Source organism: Lepisosteus platostomus, chromosome 3, assembly GCF_059453375.1.
Source record: "Lepisosteus platostomus isolate fLepPlt1 chromosome 3, fLepPlt1.hap1, whole genome shotgun sequence".
Lineage (NCBI taxonomy): Eukaryota > Metazoa > Chordata > Actinopteri > Semionotiformes > Lepisosteidae > Lepisosteus > Lepisosteus platostomus.
This window is the reverse complement of record NC_142613.1, coordinates 64,717,377-64,744,245: the sequence shown is the minus strand read 5'-3', so window position 1 is coordinate 64,744,245 and position 26,869 is coordinate 64,717,377. Positions and strand designations below refer to the sequence as shown.

Genomic DNA, 26,869 nt, shown 5'->3' with positions numbered 1-26,869 from the left:
TAATCATAAACTAGTAAATAGCTGTAACACTCTGTACAGACGAAATACAGAGAGTAGTGTTAATACAATCATTGGCTTAAAGCACCAGCTAATAACTGTACTAGCAAGTAATACAGTACTACTTAATCAGTCACTGGCTGTATTCACATCCCAATTCGTTTACACGGACGAAGGATACAATTGACATCAATACGCTCGGGTATACAGTAGTTCTATCAATTGTCAATTGCCATTTGAGAGTCAATTGAGAGGCCATAACCAGATGACACAGTGTAGTAGCTAAATATGCTAGACTGTTATTAAATTAAATTAAATAAATTTAATAATTTTAAATACAATTAAATTTGTCTAAAATCACATTTGAATAATGTTTGTTGTTGCCATAAGAGGAGAGAAAATGTATTGTATATTGAAAGAGCCTTTGGATTTTTGAAACCACGTTCTGCATTTGGTTTGCAATTGTAAACGAACATAATTAACATTTTTATTTGGTTTAATTCAGATCTTTTCTCGTGTTGCGTTTTCCCCTTCTTGAGAGTCTGTATTTTCTATAAATCTACCTGTCAAGTACAACACCCGTGATTATAAAAGTCCCGCAGTACAGCACCCTAATATTCTTTACATGTCTATGATGGAGGCTTTAACATTTGTATGATCCTATTACACTCCCCACTATTAAAATCATTGCATTTAGAATTTACCCTCTGAGCCCCCCTTTTCCTTAAAATCATTGCTCCCCTCCAAGTGTCATGTTACGTAAAAATAATAATAGAATTGACCAAGTGACATCCGGATGTGACATTTAAGAGTCAACAGAGTTCTCTCTAAACTGAATATCTTATTACAGTATATTTAACACAACTCATACTATAGTCTACGTGCTACGTGCTAGTAGCTGTAACACTGATGATCTTTTCATTCATTATTAATACAGTGCAAGAGAATTTTGAATGCAATTTGTTGTTCAACTTTACAATCCATTTTGGCGTCAAAGTGGTTGATATCATTACGTAGCGACAATATTATTGCAGTAAGAAGTTGCTGTTATATTCTGAAATATATCCTTCCCTATATGATCCAATTCTCAACGCAGTACGGTACCACGATTCTTAATCTACGACTATAGCAAGTTTTCTTGTTTTCATATAGTACCTCTAGTACCTGTGTACATGTGCTGTGTCCTACCTGGCCCCACATTTGTCTATGCGGATATTGAAAAGGTTTTGATTTATGTTATTTTTCTGTTAATTACCGTCGCTATTATTGTATGAGACTTGGATATAGTCTTTAATTCGCCAAACAATTAACCAAGTATTCTAGGTATTGCAGACCGTGTTGCATTTTTATTGAAAAAACATGCACCCATAGTTATTTTTAGCACATCGTATAATGTGTTCAATACTGCGTTAAATATGGATGTAGGTCATTGAACTGTACTCGATGCACCTCAAGGGTTATAATAGGCCAGAATATGTCACAACATTTTGTTTATGGTCTAGGCCTCGTGTACGCTTCACGTCTGCACCTCTGTACAGTTGGTATACACATTGTTTTGTTGACAAAAAGTGCTTTGCTCGTTAGCCGGGTTGTTTTCACCTGTTACTGAACTGGCAAGACACGACTCACGTCAACCCCCAGCAAAGACGCAGACTGACATCTTCCACCTTGCAATGCACCACTATGTTTAATGAGCGTACAAACTGAGGCCATTGTGGTCCACAAATTGATTTCTTGAAACCCGTAGCGTTGGTGTATCTTAACATGATGCATCTTTGACTACTAGAGGCGATTTTGGTACTTAGTTTTTTTGTGACGTTTTCTAAACTTTCCCGCTGCTTGGACTCAGCATCAACACCGAACCGCTTCTGCGTGCTCGCATTCCGAACACGGGCCGGAGAAGACGGGCTTTCCATTCCACCAATGACAGCGAGAAACGGGCATAGTGAGAGTGTACATTAGCCAACCAGGAAGCGTCTATGCCCCCAGGAGGCGGGCCTTGTTCATAGCTACAATGTATCCTTGACAAAGGAATCTGAGCCCTAGATGTGTCGGATTTTTACAAACAAGCCGCCATTTCAAAGCAAGCCAAGACAGGAGGGTGGAATATATTTTATTGTACCACAAGCTCATTTGTGTTTTAACTCGTCTGGTTTTTCGTCGACATTCCTTTGTAATTCATTTTCCAGTGAGGTAAGTTGGTTATTTATCATAGCAACAAATGATTACAGACACCTTTCACGGAATAGATTTATGGAGAATTTCATGGTGAAAATGTATTTTAAAACCAGTTACAGGAAAAAAGCAAAGGATATGAGAATGAATCTGGTAAATGTTGCGTGGAACAAATTCAACCCCCTGTAAGGTTGCTAGGCACTTTGTTACTTTTTGATATATGGGCGTGACTTCATGTAAGCTTGTCTTTTTACGTTCAATTCCTTTAATATTTTACCTATACAGTTAAAAAATAGTTTTTTTAAGAGACCAATTACGTAGATTGTGAACGATGTGATTAAACAAAAAGGAAGCTGTACCGAATGCATTCTCACTGTTTCTGAAAAAAAATTGTAGGCTTTGGTTTTACATGAAGACGTCTTTTCATCTTTTAAATAAAATGTTTCTTAGATATTTGAACATGTAGAATTGCATATTGCATGCTGGTGCGGTCTTGCATGCAAAATCTCTACAAGACCGAACAGTGCCGAACAGTTTTTCAGCATGCTATTTAAATCTGGATAGCCTGTCACTTTTTAGTAGTGTAGGCTAAGGCAAAATGTTTAATCAAAACTATTGTTTTCATAGGGAATTCTGATTGTCTTTTATACTACAATACGAAAAACAATTTTCTTTGCTGTTTCCATTCCTAGAGAACCTTTACAAAAATGACGACCCGCTTAAACTGTCCGTTAAGAGTCCATTTGCGCTTTAGTGTTACTAAGCCTTCCTGATCTCACCTTCAAAATACCGGCTTTAATTTAACCTGGTATTTCGTTCTTGTTTCTGTCCGATTTCAGTTTTTTTAAAAATGTTCAACGGACCAGGAACCGAACACCTGTTACAAGATGTAACAGATATACATGATGGAGGAACCCAGATGACTTTCTTATATGACAGCGAATGAAATTAGATCGAACCGGTATCCCGATGACAGTATATGCTGTCCATGGTCGATTTTTTGAATTATTGAGTTAATAATAAAGAGAAAGAAGAGTAAAACTTGAACTCATATATTTTGCTCTGATCTCTTCAAATCAGATTTGAAAATCTGCAGCGCATTTAGGATCAGCATTTGAAGAGAGATCCTAATTATATAATTGTCCCTGGAGAAAAACCCCATGTGGTATTCATTTCGTAATTGAGCGATACTTGATGAAGCCGTTTTCTCTCTACTGGTTTATAAGAACAGTGATTTGCGGTCATTTTGACTTTCTCAACCAAGGAAATAAGAAACTAGGAGGTTGAGTTCATACATCCTTATTGCAGTTTCAAAATGCCACAGACGTATGAAAAACTGTACTAGAAGAGTGTCCTAAAAAGTGTATACTAATAGTTGGGTGTTGTAATAGATTCTCTTCTGTGGGCAGAGAGATCTTTGACTTTATTTGTATGCTTTGAAAGAGGATAGTGTGAACTAGTTAAGATCTAGTTATGCGTGAAGCGTTTGATGTTTCTGAGTCTCAGCGTAGTGAAGTCCTGACTGTATGCAGATACGACACGTTGTCCGTAAGTGTTTGGCTTTCTTGTTATTGCGCAGCAGGTGCGCCAGTGGCGTGGAGGTTCAGGCTTCTGTGTCGTAGCTCTCGAGTTCGAATCCAGAATGAGGCACATTCTGTGGAGGCTTGTTGGGTTGTGATTTACATACCTCTTATCTCCCAAAGACATACTAATTCATATTTCTTTTTTTTAAACTATTTAGCGATGAAAAAAATTACAAACAGAACACATCCAAAACAGCAATATAAACGTTTGCCTTCATCTTTCATTTTTGTTATATGTTCATACATATAAAATAAACTATTTACATTATGCCAGCAGATATGTGGGGGGGTTATACAAGACAATACAATTGTTTAATGAGAAACACAACAAATAACAAAGTAGTCCACACAGAAATATTACTGTATATTCTCTCATAAACTGAAATTGGGTCTCATTGGGGAGACAAAATGAATCCATGTTTCCCAGTATTTCTTAAACCTCTCTGCCTGTAACCTGAGAGAAAAAAAAATATCTTTTCCATTCTAAAGAGTTCACTCACAACATAAACCCATTGTTCACGTGTTGGAGATTCTTTTCTAAGCCATTTTCTTGTGATTGCTTTTTTACTATAAAGAGAAAGAAGAGTACTTTTAGCTGCTAAAATAATCCCCAAGATGTATCTATCCTTTACTTCAATATGATCAGAGTCAAAATTGCCCAAATACAAAACAGAAAAGTCACATGGTATGTTCACATTTACTATATTGTTGTATGTATAGATTTCCAGTATTGTTATATTTTTGGGCATGACCAGAATATGTCTGTGTGAGTCACGCTAATTCATATTTCTGCATTTTCCCTGGGTGTGTTTGTGTTCTGACATAGACTGGTTTCTCTTCCAGGGTGAATCTTGTAACTTGTTCATCAGGAATAGTCCTTGGGTTGTTTCCTTACATGAGCAACTAATTCAACTTACGTCAGCTTTATCCAAGTATGATCCAAAGTCTGAAATTCAAGAATGGGTATAGAGTTTGTGAAAAGAATACACTTGACAACACATAACATAAAAATCTTGATCTGCTTTGCGACCAGGGTATATTTAACAATTTACAGTTCTAATGAAGTTATTGATTGTAAACTGTTGACTAGATCCCATTTCATTTGTACTATTTGTTTTAATATGAAACAACACTGTGCTAATTACCATGATGTTAATATAATATGATCTTCATTTCCTAAAACAAAGTACTGTCTTTACTGCCCTAGGGAGAGTGTAATGTGACCTTTTTATGAGTTTTATTAAAAAGGAGGGAGTGCAATTTAAGCTGACAGAATGACATTTGTGTTTCTCACCTTTGAATGCTTCACCCTCAAGCATAATGCCTGGTTTATAATGATATAGTCTTTGAAAATGCAATTCATTGCAATATCTACAGTGGATACAAATATTTACAGTGATGTGAAAAAGAAAGTACATCCTCTTAAGATTGTATGGTTTTACATATTAAGGCATATCTGGCCTTCACCAGGTCCTAACAGTACATAAATCTAACCTCATGTGACAGATAAAATACATACATTTTACTTTGTCATTATCTATTAAACAACAAAATCAGCCAACAGTCAGAGGCCTTGTGTAGAAAAGCAAGTGCACCCTGACTGCTTCCATGCCAGTCTAGAAGGTAATTACAATTGGGTAACCAAATGTACATGATTAAGTGATCATCAGGAAATGTTTACATCTGTATATAAAATCAGAAATTTTGTCAGGTTGTCTGGAGCATTCTGGCTAGGGTAAACACATCATGTCTAGGTTAAAAGAGATCTGTGACAGTCTCAGAGAAAGAATCGTTGTTGCTCTTCAGGCTGGGATCAGTTATAAAGCCTTTTCCAGACAGTATGAAGTCCATCAATCCTCAATACAAAAAAAGATCATTTACAATGGAGAAAGTTCAAGACAGTTTCCAATTTACCCGGAGTGGGGGTCCCAGCAAATTCACCCCAAGATCAAACTGTATGATGCTCCTAGAGATCACAAAAAACCCCAGAGCTACATCCAGGGAGCTACAGGCCTCTGTCAATATAGTAAACATTAGAATTAGATTCAACTCTTAGGAAAAGTCTGAACAAGTACAGTGTTCGTGGAACAGTGGCCAGGAGAAAACCCTTCACTCCAAAGGAGCATTGCTGTAAGGCAATGTCATCCAGACAAATGAGACCAAAGTGGAGTTGTTTGACCACAATGCAAAATGACACTTGTGGCAAAAACCAAACAATGAGTATCACCACAAGAACCCGATACCAATCATCGGCATGGTGGTGGAGGGGTGATGATTTGGGTCAGGTTTTCAAGTGCAGCTGCTTTAGAATCACCATGAATTCCTCTCTATACCAGCACATTCTAGAGGAATATGTGAAACCATCTGTCCAACAGCTAAAGCTTAGCCGAATGTGGATCATGCAATAGGACAATGATCCAAAACACACCAGTTAATCTACAACTGAATGTCTGGAAAAGAAAAGAATTAGGATCTAGGAAGGGCTCAGTCAAAGTCCAGAGCTCAACCCCATTGAGATACTGTGGTGGGACCTAAAGAAAGCTGTGTATAAAAGAATGCCCTCAAACATCACCGAGCTGAAGCAGTTTTGTAATGAGGAGTGGGCCAGAATTCCTCAACCAATCAATCAATCAATCAATCAAAGTTTATTTATCAAATGCACAACAATACGGCGTGCAGCAGTAGTTGCTGGCAATGAAATGTCTTTTTCTGCGAGCTCACAAAAATTACAAGAATCACAAGAATCACAAAAATCAAAAAAATTCACAAAAACACAAAAAATCACAAAAGTGAGGTTACATTTTTTAAATTGAATAAAACTCAATGTGAGTAGAGCTGTTATGTGTCCATGGTGTGTGCAATATATACATGTAGTGCAGTTATGCTGAATATAGTGAGAATTGTGTGTCCATGTAGCCATTACAGGTGATTTGCTAAGGAGCTACAGGTTGGCTATTTAGCAGTCTTATTGCCTGGAGGTAGAAGCTGTTCTGTAGTCTGTTGGACCTGGAACGAATGCTTTGGTACCGTTTACCGGATGGTAGGAGGGAAAACAGTTTGTGACTGGGATGACTGGGGTCCTTGAGAATGGACCTGGCCTTCTTCAGACATCTAGCTGAGTAGATCTCCTGGATGCTTGGTGTGGTGGGTCCAGGTTAAATCCTCTGAGATGTTAACTCCCAGGAATTTAAAGCTGCTGACCCTCTCCACTGCAGTCCCATTGATGTGAATAGGTGTGTGATCTCCACCCTGATGTTTCCTATATTCCACAATCATCTCCTTAGTCTTACTTCAGGCAGCTGAGATCTCTCTTTAGCTCACGGGGCTAGGTCGCTGCAGAGAGACGCGGGAGTCCCGGGTTCGAGCCTCCAGTCGGGATGGGGCCGACCAGATGCGGCAAGGGCGCCCGCCTGAGCCCCCGTTGCGTTACATTGGTGTCAGAAGCGGGATGGGATAGCCCTTCGCCGGGGACGGCGATTTAAGCGGGGGAGAGTGTAACGCTTACGGCTGACAAGCACTGTGTGTAAGAGCCGGCGTACCAGAGCGGGTGACGTCACCGCCCTTCCCTGTGATAGCAGGACCACAGCTACTGGGCTGTAGAGAGATCTCTCTTTAGCTCACGGGGCTAGGTCGCTGCAGAGAGACGCGGAAGTCCCGGGTTCGAGCCTCCAGTCGGGATGGGGCCGACCAGATGCGGCAAGGGCGCCCGCCTGAGCCCCGTTGCGTTACAATATTATTTTCGGCAGCTTCGCGGAAGATCTGCCAGTCAGTGGTAGCAAAACAGTGATTTAGTATAAAATCTGATTCATCCGACCAACGTTGAATGGTTCTTAACGCTGGCCTCTCCTGTTTAAGCTTCTGCTTGTAAACGAGAAGTAGCAGAACGGAGGCGTGATCAGATTTGCCGAAAGGAGGTCGGGGGAGGGCTTTGTAACCATCCCGGAAAGGAGTGTAAACATTGTCCAACGTGTTTGTTCCGCGCGTCGGGCAGTCGATGTGTTGATGTAGATTAGGCATTTTTTTTTTCAAGTTCGCACCGTTGAAATGACCCGCTATGATGAATGGTTCCTCCCAGACGATGTGAGAGACTGATAATCTCTTACAGGAAACGTCCACTTCAAGTTATTGCTGCTAAAGAGGGTTCCACACTGCTGAATGCTGAATGACTTTTTTTTGGGTTTAATGAATAATGACAAAGTAAAATTTGTGTGTGTTATCTATCACATGCCTAGATGTGGGGACTAGATGAAGGTCAGATATCTCTTTATTATGTAAAACCATAGAATCGTAAGGGGGTGTACTTTCTTTTTCACATAACTGTAAATTACATAATGAAAATTTGATACGTGTTCTCCATTTAAATTGGGTTTGAGAGAACTACTTTTGATTGGCACATTGTAATTTGTGATGAATCTGTCCATGACGTTCTCCAACTGACAAAGTAAAATAAACTCTCAATACAAGTAAGCTCATAATCTGGTTTGTGTGTTTACTGCATAATCTTAATGTTCATGACAGATCAGATTAATTAAGAGATGTCCTAGTGTACACGAGTCTAAAGTTAGCACTGTAGTGAAAGCTAAACTTTTATCTTAGTCAGGCACAAATAAGGTAATAATTGGCAAAGATCTGATATCCATAGATTACAAGATGAATGTGTATCCCAAGAAAAAAACATGTTTTATATTTGAAGTATTAAAATGGTTTTTAGAAAAAAAACAAATATATTTGAAAATATTTTTTTTCAAATACCTCCAGGTTTATTTAAATACCTAGGTCAAATACTACAGTACATCTTAATATTTAGAACTGTTGGAGCCATGAAGGGTTTGTGTACTGTAAAGTTACTGCTAATGATGCAAGCAACACTACTGTTATTGTTTTTACTCTTGTTACCATGTTTTTTAAGCTTTGATACGGTTATTGGCCGTATTAGCTGCAGTGTAATTGTCAGCATATCCCTGACACTGTCTCCTCAAAGACTTCCAAACTGAATACGCACCCCTGTGCAGTAGCAGGGGGGTTATAAATGTGGGAGCACGGCACTGTCACATGATAAAAGAATAAAAGAACACTGATGAGCTGCCTACAAACAAATATGATGAACAACAACTAAGAAAAACAACAGCTGATTGATACAGTAGGTCAACAATATTTTGACAGAAACTTTTACCTCAGAGGTCTCCAGTCCCAATTAAGGAGTTTCAGTTTTAAATATTTTTCTTGTGATATAATCATGGGGATCTGATGCCTAAACATTTTATCTCATGTCTTCCAAGTTACAATCAATGACAAGAAATAAAATATTTAAGATTTTTTTTACATCCTTTTCAATACATGAGGGGAGTGGCACAATCTCAGCAGTGACAATTTACTGGACAAAGAATGGATTGCTGGTATGTTCCTTGTTGTGTACTAACCCATAGCCCAGCACATCTGGAAAGTATTTCCCAATCGGGCAACACTAGAATAATGCACCCCAGGTATCTTACCCTAGGTGAAGAAGAATTCTGGTACCTGTGAGATCAAGGATTAGTGTGCACTGTTTAGCACTAGAGCATAAACTGGGCAATTTTAAAACTTGTTGTAAATTAATATACTGTACTTGTTAGAAATAAGTATGTTGCAAAAGCCAGATTTCCTTTTCAAAAATAAGTTCTTCAAATTGCATTAGAGATTAAGTCAAGTATCTAAAAAGTTTAAAATATGTTGACACTTTAATACTTTTACTGGGCTAAAGTTTGGGATAGATTTTGAATATGTCTGTTTCCATCATTTCAACATTGCATAACAATTGTATAACAATGGAGAACATCCTATTGACAGTTAATTATAGTTTCTATTTCCAGTGGCTTGCATGTTATCAATTGCTTCAATTTTGAGTAACTGTGCACCCTACTATATCCAAACATCACCTACACTGATGCCTGGTGTTGTGAGGCACAAGAATTGTAGTGCCGCACTCCCTCATTGGCCTCAGAAAGCAAACCTTCATGCTAACAAAAAACATGCTTCCTATCAGTGTTTTGAAAAGTATATCGTTTACATTCTCATGCAACGGCATGGATCCAAGTTATTCAGTGCCAACCCGCAAGGCCGCAAGAGATATCTGTCAGTCTGAAACTTGATCTTTGGTCCAGTTGTCAAATGAATTCCTGCCAAGGAGAAACAGGCCTGTCTATTCTGGAGTCTTCATAAACATGAACAGCTGGAGGAGATACTTGGATCAATTAGCTAACACTACCAAACAAGACTCAAGGAGCTGGATAGCGTCCTTGCACGTGTAACCATTCTTATCTTATGTTCATAGTGCCATGCTCAAATAAGCTATTCAAGAGTCACCACACTGGAGAGCAGATTGGAAACACTTGTGAGGAAATCTGAGACCACTACAAGTCTACACAGTAGTTACAGACAATGCAAGCAACACGATGGCTGTCTTCTCTTTCTTTGAAGAGATTTCGTCTGCACAGGAAGACGATTTTGATGATGAAGAAGAGGGAAGTCAGGATCTCGATGAAGGTAACTTTCCTGACAGGTGTTTTGCAGCTCACTATTAAAAACAGCCTTAAGTCAGCAGACTGTATGAACAAACCAATTGTGAAAGCTTCCAGCATCGTCATCCACTGCCAAAAGCCCTTTTTCACACCAGACGACTTGAAGGAGAACAATCACTTGCAACCTAATGCAGTCACAAGGTGGAACTCTAGGCTGAAAATGATTTGTTCAGTTATCAAAGCTGATGAAACAAAGCTAGAAAACTTACCAGACACCATGCTGTCCATCTTTGAAAGGAAGTGCTTAGTAATTCAACAGTTGATATCCAAGCCCTTTCGAAGATACCGTAGATCATATGCAAAGATCTCATATTGTTACAGCAATCTACATCATCCCATGTGTTGGAGACCTTTTCAGAAATCTTCATTGTAGCTTTTTGCAAGTACAAAGGCAAGCTCATCAACAGCCTGAATGCAAAGCATCTACAAGAAAAGTGAATTAGACAAAGCAGACACAGATCCATGCTTTAAGTTAGTGTAGCGTGACAACTGTGAGAACGCCACTGTTACAGCTGAGCTTAAAGAGTTTGCCTCCAAATTAATCAGAATAACATAGGATGTGCAATCCATGGAACATCCAGCTAGGAAAAGTGCATTTTGCTGTCATGGAGCAGTCCACATACTAAGGAGTATCCCAGCACCCCACGCCAGTCACCACCAGATGATTCGTTTTAATTCTGGAGTAGACGGAGGAAAACATGCCCTACATAAAGCAGACTGGCAGCTGAGTGCTCTCATGTGTCTGTATCCCCTGCTGCTGTTCAGGCCTGTTCGCTGCTCACTCTCTGATGATCTCTAGCATACTCGGTTTTTAAAATGCAACATGGCTAATTTTCCAATTACTCTTGAATTAAACACATGTACGTGATGGGGTGTTCAGTGTACGTGGTTATATTTTATTCTTTACTTATAGTAAATAGTAAGTACAAAATGTATAAAAGGGCTTCAGACTCAGTCAGAACCTTTACAGTGGATTCAAATTAGAAGGCTGTGATAGCAAATCTAGCACTGATTTCTGTTTTGAAATTTCCTTGATCATCTTGCAACATGCTTCAAGGTCTTGGCATTATAAATTGCGAATTATCATCCCTCAGTCTGAGTCACTAGCACAACAACACCATGATGAAACTGCACCATGTTTGACATCTCATCTATTGTCAACCTCCATACGAATGGTGGTCAGTCCCAGTTTGGAAAATAATATTCTTGACTCATTAGAATTAGAATTTATTAGGATTGATCCTCTGTGTTCCTTGGCTTTATTGATAGGATCCAACTGAATCCCACCTCATTCAATGGAACGAGACACAGAGCAGTCAGTGGAACTGATGGAAACCCAGCCAGCCAGTACAGAGCTGACAGCTTCAGACAGCAAGTCCAGGTCTGTAAAATAGATCATCATTATTTATTCTGATGAGAATTTCTGCATGTCCAACTCACTCAGCTCTAATGCTGTTGTGAAAGTGTGTTGCTTTACATTGTTTTTTTTTTCACATTGTACCATTAGGATTCATTGCCTTGTGGGAAAGAGCCACACATTCCATTTGGAAAATAGAAATGGTAAAAAAAAAGATCAGCTTCTGCACCTTCCAGTGTGTAGTGTCTTCATAAAGAGGAGTCTTGCTTTTAGAGTTTTCAGTGACTTCACAGACACTGTTATTTAATATCAGGGGTGGCCAACCCAGGCTCTTGAGAGCCAGAATTCAATGGATCACCCTTAAATCAGTTTGTAAACACTTGGAACAATTAGTTTTAATCCCTTAAAGTAGGTTTATTGTTAAAAAATGAATAAAGATCAATAGAAATGCAAGTGCCTTGACTTGACTTAACTGAACCAATTAACCTACATAACTGATCCAAACTCCCATGTATGAATCCAGGTGCTTTCCTGCCTTTTATAATATTGATGATTTGAGGGTGACGTTTAAGACCTACCGGGTTGATGTGGGTCAGCCCTGCCGGTTATCGTCGCAGATGTGGGGTGATGCTTTTTCTCCACAGGGGCCGAGGATCTAAGGGGCGTGGTCGAGGAGGCCGGATGGGGCGAGGCAGCAGAGGTGGTAGGGGCATGATGATGAAAGGGCAGGGCCCTCCAGGGAGAGGCAGGGCCAGAGGCAGAGATGGGGCCACAAATGGATTTGGACCTGGAAGGTAGTACATTATCACGTCAAGTTTGCGTCCATAGAAACTGACCTTCACAGGGAATAAGTCTCTGTTTGATCACTCCTCCAGACTGTTCATGATAATCATTATGCTAACCTGTGGACTTTTAAGTACTAGGAAAACATGTGGTAGTAATCCCTGTTTTCAGCAGCTTGACCTCACTTTGAGATACTTGAAAGGCACTCAGAAATTAAATTGTGTTATTATTGTAGTTGAATAATTTGCATGATCTTTGTTGATACAGTTCCCTAGCTTGCTATTAACTGAACACTGGGTTGGGCTGCGTATAACCCAGATAGATTCAGTACCTCCATTGATAAAAATCAGCATTACAAACAGCTATATGAATGAAAACACACATATATGACTTTTTGTCTGGGTTCAGTTGGACGGGTGACTGAAGAAGAACTGTCAGTTTATTTCTTTGGCTCTCTTCACTTTGATCATACAGTATCTGTGCTCTTACAGGCGAGGCATGGGGAGAATGAGGCCATATCCTGACCCGTGTGGCCGAAGAGGGGGCAGGGGAGGTCCCATGGGAATGGCCCCGCCCCCCCCTCCTCCTCCTCCTCCTCCCCCTCCACCGCTTCACATGAGAGGACCTTACCCTCCCATGCCCAGGTGAGGGAGAGCGTGATCCGATCCTTGATCAGACCTGCAGGATTCACTCGTTGGGGTTATAAGGTGGTGTCGTTTTGAGCTGCACACTGAGCAGAACTTAAAGTGTTGATCCATGGTTTAAAGCCAGGATGCAAAGATTTATATGTCGTCATTGTTCAAGAGTGTACCATTTCCTCAGATCCCCCACTTGGGCTTCTAGAGCTTGGAACTGGACATTTGTAAACCAATTTAGTGGCTCTCTCACTTTCAAAGGGTCTCACACAGAACAAACCTGCTGCTGGTGGTATTAGTTTGGATGGAACTGGGTATATGATACTGAATGTACCAGGATCCCAACAAGTCTGCATCGAGCAAAAAAAAATGTCACAAGCAAAGGAGGCCATTTGGCCCATCTAGGCTGTTTGGTAATTTTGTGGACCAAAACTAAACAATATATTCTTATTGAGGTAGTTCAGGTGGGTAGCTGCATCAGCATGCGTAGGCTACAAACGAACAAGTAATGGGTTTATTGCATGCTAAAAGAGAAGAAAGAAAACACAACATTTCGGCTGTGGAGCCTCTCTTCTTCTTCACATCCGAAGAAGGCTCCACAGCCAAAATGTTGTGTTTTCTTTCTTCTCTTTTCAACATGGAATAAACCTATTACTTGTTCCTATTCTTATTGAGGTCTTACTTGTGCATTGTATAATTTCAACATAACATCCCTTGATTTAATCATCTTTGCACAGGTAGCATCTTGAGGCTCAATATTTTGCATGTTTTAATAGTATTTTTTCATGTTATCACACTGCACTTAGGATCTGCAGTTCCTGCACACTCCAGTTTAATCTGACAGGTGTTTTCCCAGTATTGATTTTTACTGTGGTTGACATTGTTGTCTCACAACACTGGGGCCTAATTCTAGACCTGTGTGAAATTCTGTGTGGAATTCTATCTGTGTGGAATCTGTATGTTTTCCCCATGTTTTCGTGGATATTTGCTGGGTGCTCTGATCTCCTCCCAAAACTGTCCAAAGACGTACTGATACATTAATTGGGAAAATTAATCTGGGAAAATTGGCCTTGGTGTGTGTGTGTGCCCTGCGATGGACTGGCGTCCCTTCCAGGGTGTACCCTGCCTTGCGCCAGTTGTTTGCTAGGGTGGGCGCTGGCTGCCCTGTGACCCTGTATTAGATGAAGTGGTTAGAAATGGAATAGATGGATTTTTTTCTGCTCTTCATAATCGTTCATAATCGTTCTTCTGTGCTCTCTACGTTGTTCATCCTACTGTGGTACAATCTGCGAACCTGACTAGCATGCACTAGCATCATCAATTTCGGGATTAATAAAGTCTTATCTCTTATCTATCTACCGACTGTACCAGAATCCACATCATCAGATATAAACTGTGGAGTAGCAGTCCTGATACTTCAGATAGGCTGTAGTCCACACTCCACAGTGAAATCTGGCTGTTACCATGGAGACAAGGCTGGCAGAGATTAACGATGTTTCTCCTCCTCCTTCCTTGTCTGCAGACCTGGACTGCCCCCGCCTCCTCGGCCAGGACACCCGGGCTTCAGGGGCCGGCCTCCCCTGCCCCGCGGGAGAGGGCTGCCTCCCGGCCCCCAGGGGCCCTTCCACCCTCGAGGGTAAGACCACTATCGGCCATCCCTTCAGTCCGCCTCCTTTCAGTCCCGAGCTTCCCTCTGCGAGGCTCTTTTCTCTTTCCTTTATTATTATTTTTTAAAAAAAATCTGTTTTAAAATTAATTCAACGTTAGAAATTCAAAAACCAGTAAGGCTAACTTGTAAAAATAATATAGAAAAAGAAACCCAAACAAACAGATGGCTAACGTTCCCTGAGGGGAGAAAAAAAGAAAGAGGAAGCCTTTTAAAGATTTTTACAATTGCTGTTTCTTTTTAGTTATTGGAAGCCGTAAAAGATGCATGAGTAATTTTGTTAATCCTATGACATATATGATGCTTATAATCGTCGGAGAACAGGGGATGTGAGGAGCAGAGCCCAGCGGAAACCCTGGGCAGAGCTCCTTTCGAGCTGCAGGGTAGAGTATGCGAGTGGCTGAGCAGAAGAGAATCCAATGTGTGATTTTATCCTTTTACACAGCTTTCCCAACGGACCTGCCGCTCCGCCGCCTCCTCCGCCACCTGGCAGGGGCCAGCGGTGGCCTGGGCCCCCAGGTGGCAGACGCTTTTAAAGCTGCTTATGTTTAATACCAAGCGCTTTTAAAATAAGGGGGGGGGCGCTGTCCGCACTCACTATCCCACCCCACGTGGGCTACGAACTAAAAACCCCCACCCTCCGTCTCCCCTCTCGCACAGGCCCAAGATGACAAAATTGGGATTCTAAGACACCCCCCCCCCCTCCTCCCCCCTCTTTGGAAGATAAAAAATTCACAAGGCCACAGTATTCACAAGGCCACAGCACTCCACTACGGACATGTAAACGATTTTAACCCCAAACACGCCCGCTTTAGAAGAAGACTTGATCGTATTCCTGAGCTAAAAAATTCAAAACGTGTACAGCATGCCGTTTCGAAGAAGAGTGAAGATTTTTAAGCGCTTTAAAACTGAAGTATTGGAATGCTGTTCCCCTTTTTGAATTTTTTGGAAAGGGGAGGGGGGTGCCGACAATATAAAAATGAAATGAAAGCTTACATACTTGTGAATCCAACTGCCCGGTGCTGTGGCACTCTCTGAAACGACAGACACTTTTTGCCCACAAAGCAAGAGATTGAGATACAAATCAATTAAACAAACACAGACTGAGAGATGGCAGAATTTCAATATCTTTACAGCAGCCCTCATGCACCAGTGTTGATTAGTTTTATATTTAGTCCTGTGACTCCTTGGACCTTTCCAACTTTTGTTAAATATATATATTTTTTAAATATGTCAACTTCAAAATACAGTATATGCTGTAAGGACTTGTACAAGCATAAGATCCTATTAATTGAAAGATCAACAAGCCAACATGTTTATCAAGAAACCTTCAGAGTTATAAGATCCCTAATGTGCAGCTATATGAAGTTTTAAAGTGTTGTTTAGAATCATTTATGTTTGTGTACTACAAGCTGTTGTGGAATGATCTTTTACGAATGGATATAAATGGATATACTTTTTGAAATAACGTAACTATATATATTTATAAGCAATTTACTAAAAGTAATTGCTTTAGTTTAGGATTAAATTAGTATTTAACTGTGTTTAGGTTTGAAGTGTTATACTTTTAAATATGTAAGTCATGTGGATTTGTGAATGTACTTTTTGAAAACAAAGTTAAAAACTTTGGCTAAGTCATGAAGGAAAAAATAAACTAAAAATAAAATGTGAACTGTTCCTTTTTATTATTTTTAACTTAAATCTGTAAATGTTTTTCCTTTATCTACAGCTGGACTTGGTTAACATGTCAGCTTCAAAGTTAAATGTAATTAATATGGAAAAAAATGTGGAATATCACATGTCACAATATGTGCACTGTATAATCACTCCAGAGTTACAATGGTCACAGTACTGGTAAAATAATTTTGTTGTACAAACAGACCTGTTTTTCCTAAAAGTGCAATTAATATGTAAACTGCACTTCTTTATTTTTAAATTAATTGCGACAGAAACAGTGTTAAATCTGTGGAAATCAGAATGTAATATTGCACTGATTGTTAAATGAATGTTTAAGTTGGAGGACCAAGAGCTTATATGGAAAACTGTATTAAAAGATCTTCACAGCTTGTAAGTTATATTCTGAATCTGCAAAAACATGCTTTTTCCTTGTGCTGAGGGCTGAGTCAGTTTGCAATTGCTTATCTTAGACTAGGGCACCATTGGATGACATTGTCTACATTTTAATGAAGAATCGTTCATTTTTTACAAGTATGACAGACAGGTGGGATAAATCCTACGTTCTCTCTGGCTTCCTGATTTCTAATTTGTTAAAGAAACAAATACAAACATTTCATTGATTCAAAGCATGTCTGTCTTGAAAGAAACCTTTGATTGCTCAGATATATTTATAGTAAGTGGTGGTAGGACTCAAATGTTTTTTTTGTAAAATTTGTATTGCATATAATTTATTTTCATTATGCAACAATCAATAGCAATGCATGAAAATGCATGTAAAGGTGCAATACCTCAGACTAAAATGTACAGGTAAACAAATCTATATGCATTTTTGACTGCATAGAAATGGTCATTTGTACTGGGTGGTCTGCTGAGCAGATATGGAGCTGTCCCTCTTTACAGTATCTTTGATAAAGTCACAGTGTGAAGTCACTAGACATCTCCAGTGTTACCTTCCAACAAGCAAAATAAACCGTGAAGAAGGTTTACTAGAAACATCAAAATGTTAGATTCTGAACAATTTGAGGACTAAAAAAATGCATCTCAACTTTATTACGGAAAGGCCTGATATCTGTATAACTTTAGTTAACTTTGTCTTATATACAACATGTTTCAGTGAATTCAGGAAAATATACCATTAAACACTATTGAACTAGAAATTCTGCTTTTTGCTGGTTTTTATATATAGACTTGTACCAAGTGGTCTACTACAGTGCTGTCCACAGTAATGTATTGATAAAACACTTAGTTCATTAATTATTATTTTTCATGTTTCAGTGAGAGAACTAAACAGTGTAGTCAGTCTCTTTTTAATTTTGTAGCTAAAGCAGATGGATTTTGAAAAACTGAAAGTCAAAAATGGAAAAAAACAATATTACTAAATTGATCTGTGTTCACGTCTTTGCATAAGCTTGACCTGTTTTATGCTACATGCATTTACCTTGATTTCAAATCTGCTTCAAGGAGTGTGACAGTCGATGCTAGAATCTGAATCCAGCTTCACACTCTTGATTACTTTGCTCAGACTTGAAAACATAATATAAAGCCTAGTCATTGTTTTGTATGAAAACCAACATGAAATTTAATTTAATGTATTGGGATCTAATTATATGGAATTTAAAAAGAGCTTTGAAAAAGTCTCCATGGACATCCAGTGAAGAAAAAAGACCAGATTTGAATTACTTTTTGCAAGTATTGCAAGATTTATTTTTAAGTGGTAAGCATTTCACTGCCCCCCCTTTTATAGATGCTTTTTGTTTCTAAATAAAGGTTTCTAAGCAATTTTCTATACAGGTGTTGCACCTTTTACAGTTTTGATTTTTTCTGCATATGTATATATATTTTTTTGCTTCTGCCACGTTTAAAGTTGAAATCCTCCGGATGGCTTAACGGTAAAAGATTGATGCTGTTGTTGTCTCCTGAAGGGTAACATAGTCACCCTTTTGAAGCCTGCGGGAGAAGGCATGCAGACCCTCCAGGAGCACACAGCCAGCACCCAGCAGAGGTGAGACTCCTTTTGTGTCTGGCTTTCTAACAGCAGAGCTCTACGGGACTGACAGGCTTCTCTTCAGGGTCTTCACAAGCAGAAAAAGAGGGATTTAAGTGCCAGAACTGATGCACTGCTCTTAGTTCAAGTCTGCAGCCAGCGCTCTTTAGACAGTTCCGTTGTGTTTTTCTGGAGAATCTGAAAATTGAAATTTGCGTTATAAAAGCATGTACAGTATGTTAATGACATAACTGCAATTTTCGATACACATTATGTACTACAGAAAGGTTAATTAAGACGTCAAATTCTGGTTTGTCAAAATGATTTACTGTATTTAATGGAAAATGCAGCTAAATCTTCTTGAGCAAATTCTCATATTAGCCATTAAATGATTCTTCACACTTGTATAATATTGCTCAGAACTTGACGCATATGAACTTTGAAATTGAAGTATTAATTTTCTGTCTTAGATCAGACATTTTGTCCATTAATCTTACATGAAGCTATGAACGTGAAGATGAACTTCACTGAAGTTCACCCCTCAAACCATAGCACACGGTTCAAGATTTCTTGAAAGCGTGATTGGGGTCATTATCATTTAAGAATATTTAAATTCTGTCCCATTCATCTTCTCAGATGAAATACTGTGATGGACTAAAATACTGCTTTAAATATTAGTGTACTATTTAGTGAAGAAAACCAAGTCCAAACTTCAAAGTCCCTTTCATTTTCTGTCTGTTTTTCTTTTAAACTTACAGTATATTTTAAACATGCATTTTAAATGCATGTTTGATGTATTAATGTCGGCAATACAATTAGACTGTTATTCGGATTTCAACATCCAGAGTTTTCAGTTACAGCAGTTTGATTTCATATTCACAGCAAATTACAAAATGATAAACTAAATTATGAAATCATTGAGGTTTTTAATTTACAATCTGCTGCACAAGTGCATTGTGATGATCAGTCTTCAATTATCATGCTATTTATCACAATAGACATGAATGCTTTAAAGTCATGATTTAATACCATTTATTAGCTGGAAAAAAAATGATTTAGCATGCAGGCCTACAGTATGTCAAAATAGTGCTGTATTATAAAATACAATTTGAGACCCTCCGGCTAAGGTATCTCACATTTCTTCACAAAATGAAAAAAAAAGCAAAGCTCATTGACTAAATACACTCCTATTCCATTCAATTACACAAAAAAAAAACGTTTTCAGCTGGGATTTTAAAGGATTTGGCTTCGAGTATTCATAATGTTGATGGAATGGCTGTAGCTCACACTCACAGCTCATTTTCTTTAACAACACTAGTCCATTTCCTCCTCTGTCTTATCCACCCAAATTTGATGAATCTATTTATTTTGCAAACGTAACAAAGCCTTAATTATGTTTGTTTCAATGTGATGCACACAGAAATAGGATTTTTCTGGCAAGCATCACTTGACTCACTTTTTAAATTTTAAATCGAAAGTCTACTAGTACAGTATTCTTTACTTTTGTGTGAGAGACTCCTTTTCTGTGACTATTTGTGATTTTTCCTTTGTTATGGTGCAGTTTATTTTACTTGTCCTGAAGAATCCCTTCTCAGTCATAATATAAAAATCGAAATATTTTTGTAAGGTAAAGAGCAAAGAACAAGCAGTTCTGTGTAAAGAGATTTTTTGTCACCACCATAAAGATATGTTGAACTCTAGCTCCAGTGTTAATGAACCTTCTGGGACAGAAAACTATACAGCAGCTGCTCCTAAATCTGTAGTCACTGCAATGCTGCACTCATAAAGTAATTTGAGACAGTAATTTCTCTGCTACTCCTGGTCTACTCCTTAAACTCACATACACTGTATGCCTCATACTGTACAGTATATGTCTCTCTTTATAGTGCTAAATAACAATCAAATTTGAATGCATGGTAAGTGATATTATAAAACAAAATCACAAGTTTTAAACATTTGTTGTTAAGTCAATGGTTTGTAGCAGTTCAATGGACTGACTTCAGATAAAAGTTGGCTGTGAGTTGCCAGTGATAACAAAACTGCCATACTTACTGTTGGCTCCAATGGCTCGCATTGTGAAAAAAGAAGATGGCCTGACAGCGCACATCCTGGAAGAGGCACGTTGCAGTCTTGTGCCGGTCTGAGCACTACTGATTCCAAATTATTGTAACTTGAAAATAAAACAATGCTATTTCTAAATTTTAACAGAAAATAGAATCAAATGGATCATTAAGATTCAGTATTTCTGCCCGATTTGTAACTCCCAAAATATACCGGGTATCATTTTGTTGTTAAAGCCAATATCCACAATTGCCCTAAATGCTTTTTAGGATAAACACAACTCACTCAGTTTTGGAATTTGCACTGATCCCATTATTTTTTAGGGGCTTAGACTGATTGCATTATTATATGCACTATACAGTGCATTGCAGAAAGTATTCTGTCCCTTGCACAGTTTTCACAGTTTCTTGATTTAAAGTTTGCAGTTATGACACTTGGCAGTAGAAAAGTATGTATGTTACATACACACTTTACTCCACATCTCCTCAGAAAAAAACAAAAGGAAAGAAAGAGTTGGTTCAGTCTGTGTTTAACAAAAGTAGTTCACATGATCACATATGCCCTTGTCTGTCAGATCTCTCAGTGAGGTAGTAATTTTCCAGGACAAATTCAACTGTGAAGATTACAAATCAGATCTTCACAAGAAAGGCACAAACCAGGAGGAGGGTATACAAATAAAAACACCCAATATCCCTTTTGAACACTGTGAAGTCAATCATTAAGAAGCAGGATATGTGCAAACGGGCAAGTAGTAAATTGGGTATGGATGCAGACTTGTGTCCAGCAGTGACTTTGAGCTCAATGGCATACTGTAGATGGGAGCAAATGTCCACAGGTTGCATAACCTAGTCAGTCACACTCCATAAACCTGGCCTGTATTCCAGCCTATATGAGTGGAAAAAACATCATCCCACATGGTAGTTATACCAAGCCATTTTAGTGATAGTGCAACCATGTGGCAAAAGGTTTTGTGGTCAGCCAAGACAAAACTGGATTTTTTTGGTGGATATATTTAGCACCATCCCAAGCACTGTGGTGGCAGCATTATCTTATTGTTCTGCTTGTCAAGTTTGATGAGGGATATAAATGGAACAAAGTACTGGCAAATCCTAGGGAAAAGTTGATTCAGATTTAAAATTAGTATAAAAATTCATCTTTCAGCATGAATGTGATAACAAGAGGAAAACCGGTTTCAGTCTGCTAAAGACTTTCTGCAGGATAATGACCCAAAACACAGGGCCAAAGTTACATTGAGCATGTTACATTGCAACTGCAATTAATGCCAAAAGTGTTTCGACCAAATATTGAGTTTATTGGTCTACATCTACTCATACAATCAATATATCTTTAGATTTTACTGACATTTGCTGTAACACTCCTTACCCATGGAAGTGTTTGGTTTGAGCATTCAGGTTTTAAATAAAATATTAATAAAAATGTAGGCATTTGTAGGGAATGCATATTTTTCCAAGGCACTGTATACTTCAGCATCTTTTTTGCTCCAGTGTCTCTCAAAAAGACCTACTGCCATCTTTGGATCGTGGTCCCATTTAAAGTATTCTTATGGTTTTCAGGTATTTAAGTACATTTGTTTGAACTGTTTCAGTCTGGAAGGTTTATAAAAGAAGCTCTGCAGAGTTGGAATAAATGTTGCACAAACTTTATTGTAAGTATTTAAGTTGCGTATTAGATTAATGATGGATTTCACATTGCACTCAATCTTGCCCTTGCCCATTGATAAAAGAATGGAATAGTGGAATTCCAGTAGTGAAAAAATGATCTGAGGTTTGCTGCACACATTAATTTAATTCAAGTATTAGTAATGTGAATATCTGTAAAGAAATTCAGCCTAAGGCTTGAATTATTGTCCCATCTCACTCCTTCTATCACAGCCCAACACTCAAACACAGGTATGAGACAGTGTCCAGGAGATATGTATGCCCCCTTAGAGCTCAGAGCTTCAAGTTTATTCCTCCTTCAGTCACCCCTTAATTACCCGGTAAATTAGGTAAAGTACATATATGGTAAAGGTGGATTCTAATCCTGAGTTATATGATGTAATACTTCTGTAAATATAGTCTTGAATCACTATATTTTTTAATATTATTCATATTGCAATGTCATTGCATACTATAACACACAATGCAAATAGCTGTGAGAATTCAGTCATATACTGACACTGTTCTTTAATTCTTCTGATTTAATGATTTTGTTCTGTTGGTTTTATCTAAAATTATTGCAATCACATTATGTGTTTACATCCATTGACACTGCTGTTTTCTGGACTACTGTTTCAACTAATAGTTATGGTTTTGAGATGATTCTGAAAGACCCTCATTGTTATCCTGCTTACAGGATAATTTGCATTTAGAAATAGCTGCAAACACCAATGAGGACATTGTTTTTAAAAGATGATTAATAATAATAATAATAATTGCTTACACTTATATAGCGCTTTTCTGGACACTCCACTCAAAGCGCTTTACAGGTAATGGGGACTCCCCTCCACCACCACCAATGTGCAGCATCCACCTGGATGATGCGACGGCAGCCATAGTGCGCCAGAACGCTCACCACACATCAGCTATCAGTGGGGAGGAGAGCAGAGTAATGTAGCCAATTCATAGAGGGGGATTATTAGGAGGCCATGATTAGTAAGGGCCAATTGGAAATTTGGCCAGGACACCGGGGTTACACCCCTACTCTTTTCGAGAAGCGCCCTGGGATTTTTAATGACCACAGAGAGTCAGGACCTCGGTTTTACGTCTCATCCGAAGGACGGCGCCTGTTTACAGTATAGTGTCCCCGTCACTATACTGGGGCATTAGGACCCACATGGACCGCAGGGTGAGCGCCCCCCGCTGGCCCCACTAACACCTCTTCCAGCAGCAACCTTAGTTTTTCCCAGGTCTCCCATCCAGGTACTGACCAGGCTCACACCTGCTTAGCTTCAGTGGGTTTCCAGTTGTGAGTTGCAGGGTGATATGGCTGCTGGTTGTGTAGCTGATGTGTGGTGAGCGATTAAGACTGTAATTGTTCAAATTGAAACTCATAAATCTGCCACTTCCTTGGAAGTGTTTAGGAATCCAAAGTTTGAGACCTCTGAAAGCTAAAATTAGTATTTTTATATGGAAAATTGAAAAAATGATTAACTATAGAGAATTGCTAAATATGAATCCCATATCAAATATATTAGATATCAAAGATGGACTACAAAATAATTTATTAATCTTAGTTTAACATAATCACCTTTTCTTTTATTATTTTTATAAATTATATTGACTTGACTTGCTCTACATATGTTTAGAACCATCCTTAATGCCTTAAAAAACAAGTGACAATGGCCTAAAAACAAAAAGTGTGAGGTATTTAATCACAATTGTATGTTTTTTTCAAATGTTTTTAAATCAGATTAAAAATATTAGTAAATCACGTTAAAATATAAGGCTAGTGGCAAAGTGGTAAGCGTCTCTGCCTCACAGCGTTGAGGCCCTGGTTTTAATTCTGGGCCCGAGGTGCTGTCTGTGTGGAGTTTGTATGTTCTCCCCGTGTTGGGTTTCCTTTGGGTGCTCTTGTTTCCCCCCGCAGTCCAAAGATGTACTGTAAAGTGGTTGGATGGACTTTTTTCTAAATCGTTATGATTTAGAGCCATATTATGATTTAGAGCCAGCAGCCATATCACCCTGCAACTCACAACTGGCAACCCACTGAAGCTAAGCAGGTGTGAGCCTGGTCAGTACCTGGATGGGAGACCTCCTGGGAAAAACTAAGGTTGCTGCTGGAAGAGGCGTTAGTGGGGCCAGCAGGGGGCGCTCACCCTGCAGCTCATGTGGGTCCTAATGCCCCAGTGTAGTGACGGGGACACTATACTGTAAACAGGCGCCGTCCTTCGGATGAGACGTAAAACCGAGGTCCTGACTCTCTGTGGTCATTAAAAATCCCAGGGTGTTTCTCGAAAAGAGTAGGGGTGTAACCCCGGCATCCTGGCCAAATTTCCCCATCGGCTGTTATCAATCATGGCCTCCTAACAATCCCCCTCTGTGAATTGGCTTCATTACTCTGCTCTCCTCCCCACTGATAGCTGATGTGTGGTGAGCGTTCTGGCGCACTATGGCTGCTGTCGCATCATCCAGGTGGATGCTGCACATTGGTGGTGGTGGAGGGGAGTCCCCATTACCTGTAAAGCGCTTTGAGTGGAGTGTCCAGAAAAAGCGCTATATAAGTGTAAGCAATTATTATTATTATTATTTTCCTGTCCTTGCTTCATTGTTCGTTAATCCTTATATATATATCCTTATCTAGTGGTGCGTTCTTTTAGACGGAGGCACAATACTTGTGCCTTTAATTACCATTTGCTTTGTTTCTTGAGCTGATTATGGAAATGGGCTGGCTGAATTTTTGGCACTCTCAGGCAACTGTTTCACGTATAGAACTGTGTAGCAGGACTTTCTTAACCATGCTGGAGGCCATTGATCAATTCGAGAAAAAGCTGAAAAGCGTGATACGGTGGTGTAGTGGTTAGCACTCCCGCCCTACAGTGCTGGGGCCCAGCGTTCAAATCTGGACCTGGGGTGCTATCTGCATGGTATGTATGTTCTTCCTGTGTTAGCTTGGGTTCCCTCTGGGTACTCCAGTTTCCTCCCACAGTCCAAAAACATACTGGTATCTTAATTGGCTTCTGGGAATATTGACCCTGGTGAGTGTATGTCTGAGTCTGCCCCATGATGGACTGGCATTGTGTCCAGGGTGTACCCTGCCCTGCATCTGTTGGTTGCCAGGATAGGCTCTGGCTCTCCTGCATTGAATTGAACAGTGTTTAGAACTGGAAACAGGTAGAAAATGAATGGAGGGATGTTCTTATGTAGGCAGACATTACTCACCCATTTGTCAAATCAGGAATTTAACTGAGATATATTTCAGTCACTTTGTGTATTGGACAATATAAGCTTCCTTAAAAGCTCATCCCTTCATGACATTAGTGAAAAGTCAGATCCAAAGTAGTATTTTAATTAGTTGTTGGACACCTTATGTTTTTGTTGTGAAGGATTATGCAACATTATTTGCCAAGCACGTTTAGAAAAGACAAAGCTAACCTCTGAATGGACCTCCTATGATACCAGCATTTATTTTTTATACATTTAAAGTTAATTGAATTCCATGTTTCAGCTCTGTCAAAAAAGTCTTCACTAATAGACTTGTTCCTCCACATCTTAACGTTGCAGATCTGCTTGTGCATATTCATATATTCTGCAACAGACACAGAACTGTAAGTATTCCTGCTTGTTTTTTTTAAAACTTCCACATGGAGTATGGGGTGTTTTCAAGTTTATTTGTACACTGATGTGCATTCAAAATATTTAATATGTGCTTTTTGAATGAGTATTTAATGCTAAAAGTATAAAATGGGATTGATTTTTCTATCAAGATCAGAATGAAGAGTATAATTGACAGTTTGCATTATCTGTTTAGGCAATCATTGTAAGTATCAGTTTTTAAAATGATAAATACTGTGGTAAAATATATGAAACAATAAATCCCTGGAATGCTAACCATGAAGAATCAGTGTTGTTTCTACTTAATACCAGTGCACCTGAATTTGAATAGGATTAAAAGAAAATGGCACCCAGTTGCATATATTGTCATGTGATGCCTCTTTCAGGATAATGTATTGTCACACAAGCTTAGGTGTATTGCTGCCTTTTATTACCCGGTACATGGAAAAAGCTGTGAAGTGTTAAATGTGTTCCTTTCAGAAGGAAGTCATTATGATGTTTGCGTGATTGGATGACTTGTCATATGTGTTCCAGCAGCAATGAGATCACTAGGTTAAATGTGTTGGCATGAACTGAGCTCCTGTAACTGTTACAGCTAGACATTGCAAGTCATGTCAGTTATTGTACCAAATATACAACAGTACTAGCTGAGCTAATTCTTGCACGTGGACTATAAGCCTCTTTTGTCCTGCTCATGACTTTACATTTGTCAGAGAATTTCTTGACTTTTAAGAATTCATGGGAAGGCAGACTACAATTCCTTCTTTGGTAATAAAAGGTAGTTTTTGTCATATTTGTCAGACAGGTTCTGTAAATGTGTATCGTAGGTGTTCACGGAGAAACTGCCTCAGCCTATACAGTACTGAAGTAGTGTTTTGACATTGTCCTAATTGCTTCAATGTAAAAGTGGGTGTTTTCACTATAAAGAAGCAGCTTCAACACCATCATAACTTTTGAATTTGAAGCAATGTTGTCCATTTAATGCTTATTATAGTTACACGGTTTTTCTGTTTGAAGGCTGGATATACCCTGGACATGATGCCAGTCCATCACAGAGCACATATAGACACACACACACTCACACCAGAGCAATTCCTACTGCAAGCCTGTTTACTTGTAGG

General features: G+C 39.0%; 1 protein-coding gene across 4 annotated transcripts; it reads left to right on the top strand.

The window, feature by feature from the left end:
• The first annotated feature begins 1,990 nt into the window (after positions 1-1,990).
• LOC148675278 (uncharacterized) lies at positions 1,991-26,034 on the top strand. 4 transcript variants are annotated; one of them, XR_015935485.1, is made up of 7 exons: positions 1,991-2,190; positions 11,582-11,693; positions 12,287-12,463; positions 12,944-13,096; positions 14,610-14,723; positions 18,353-18,432; positions 25,698-26,034. XR_015935485.1 is itself a non-coding variant. In XM_088626442.1 (6 exons), exons 2-6 carry the CDS (start codon positions 11,608-11,610, stop codon positions 18,360-18,362), a joined length of 540 nt encoding a protein of 179 aa, XP_088482568.1. In that variant the 5' UTR covers positions 1,991-2,190; positions 11,582-11,607; the 3' UTR covers positions 18,363-21,661. The 4 variants fall into 4 exon arrangements, 3 of the variants coding, with proteins under 3 accessions (XP_088482568.1, XP_088482566.1, XP_088482567.1); XM_088626442.1 differs by lacking the exon at positions 25,698-26,034 and having other exon boundaries at positions 18,353-21,661; XM_088626440.1 differs by lacking the exons at positions 18,353-18,432; positions 25,698-26,034 and adding an exon at positions 15,199-16,828.
• Positions 26,035-26,869: the final 835 nt, after the last annotated feature.

What these genes read in the sequence shown, in the direction of transcription:
- LOC148675278 (XM_088626440.1), top strand. Translation starts at nt 11,608, where the DNA reads ATGGAACGAGACACAGAGCAGTCAGTGGAACTGATGGAAACCCAGCCA. An exon ending in GCTTCAGACAGCAAGTCCAG is followed by an intron (nt 11,694 to 12,286) that starts GTCTGTAAAATA and finishes TTATCGTCGCAG; the next exon opens with ATGTGGGGTGATGCTTTTTC. An exon ending in CCTTACCCTCCCATGCCCAG is followed by an intron (nt 13,097 to 14,609) that starts GTGAGGGAGAGC and finishes CCTTGTCTGCAG; the next exon opens with ACCTGGACTGCCCCCGCCTC.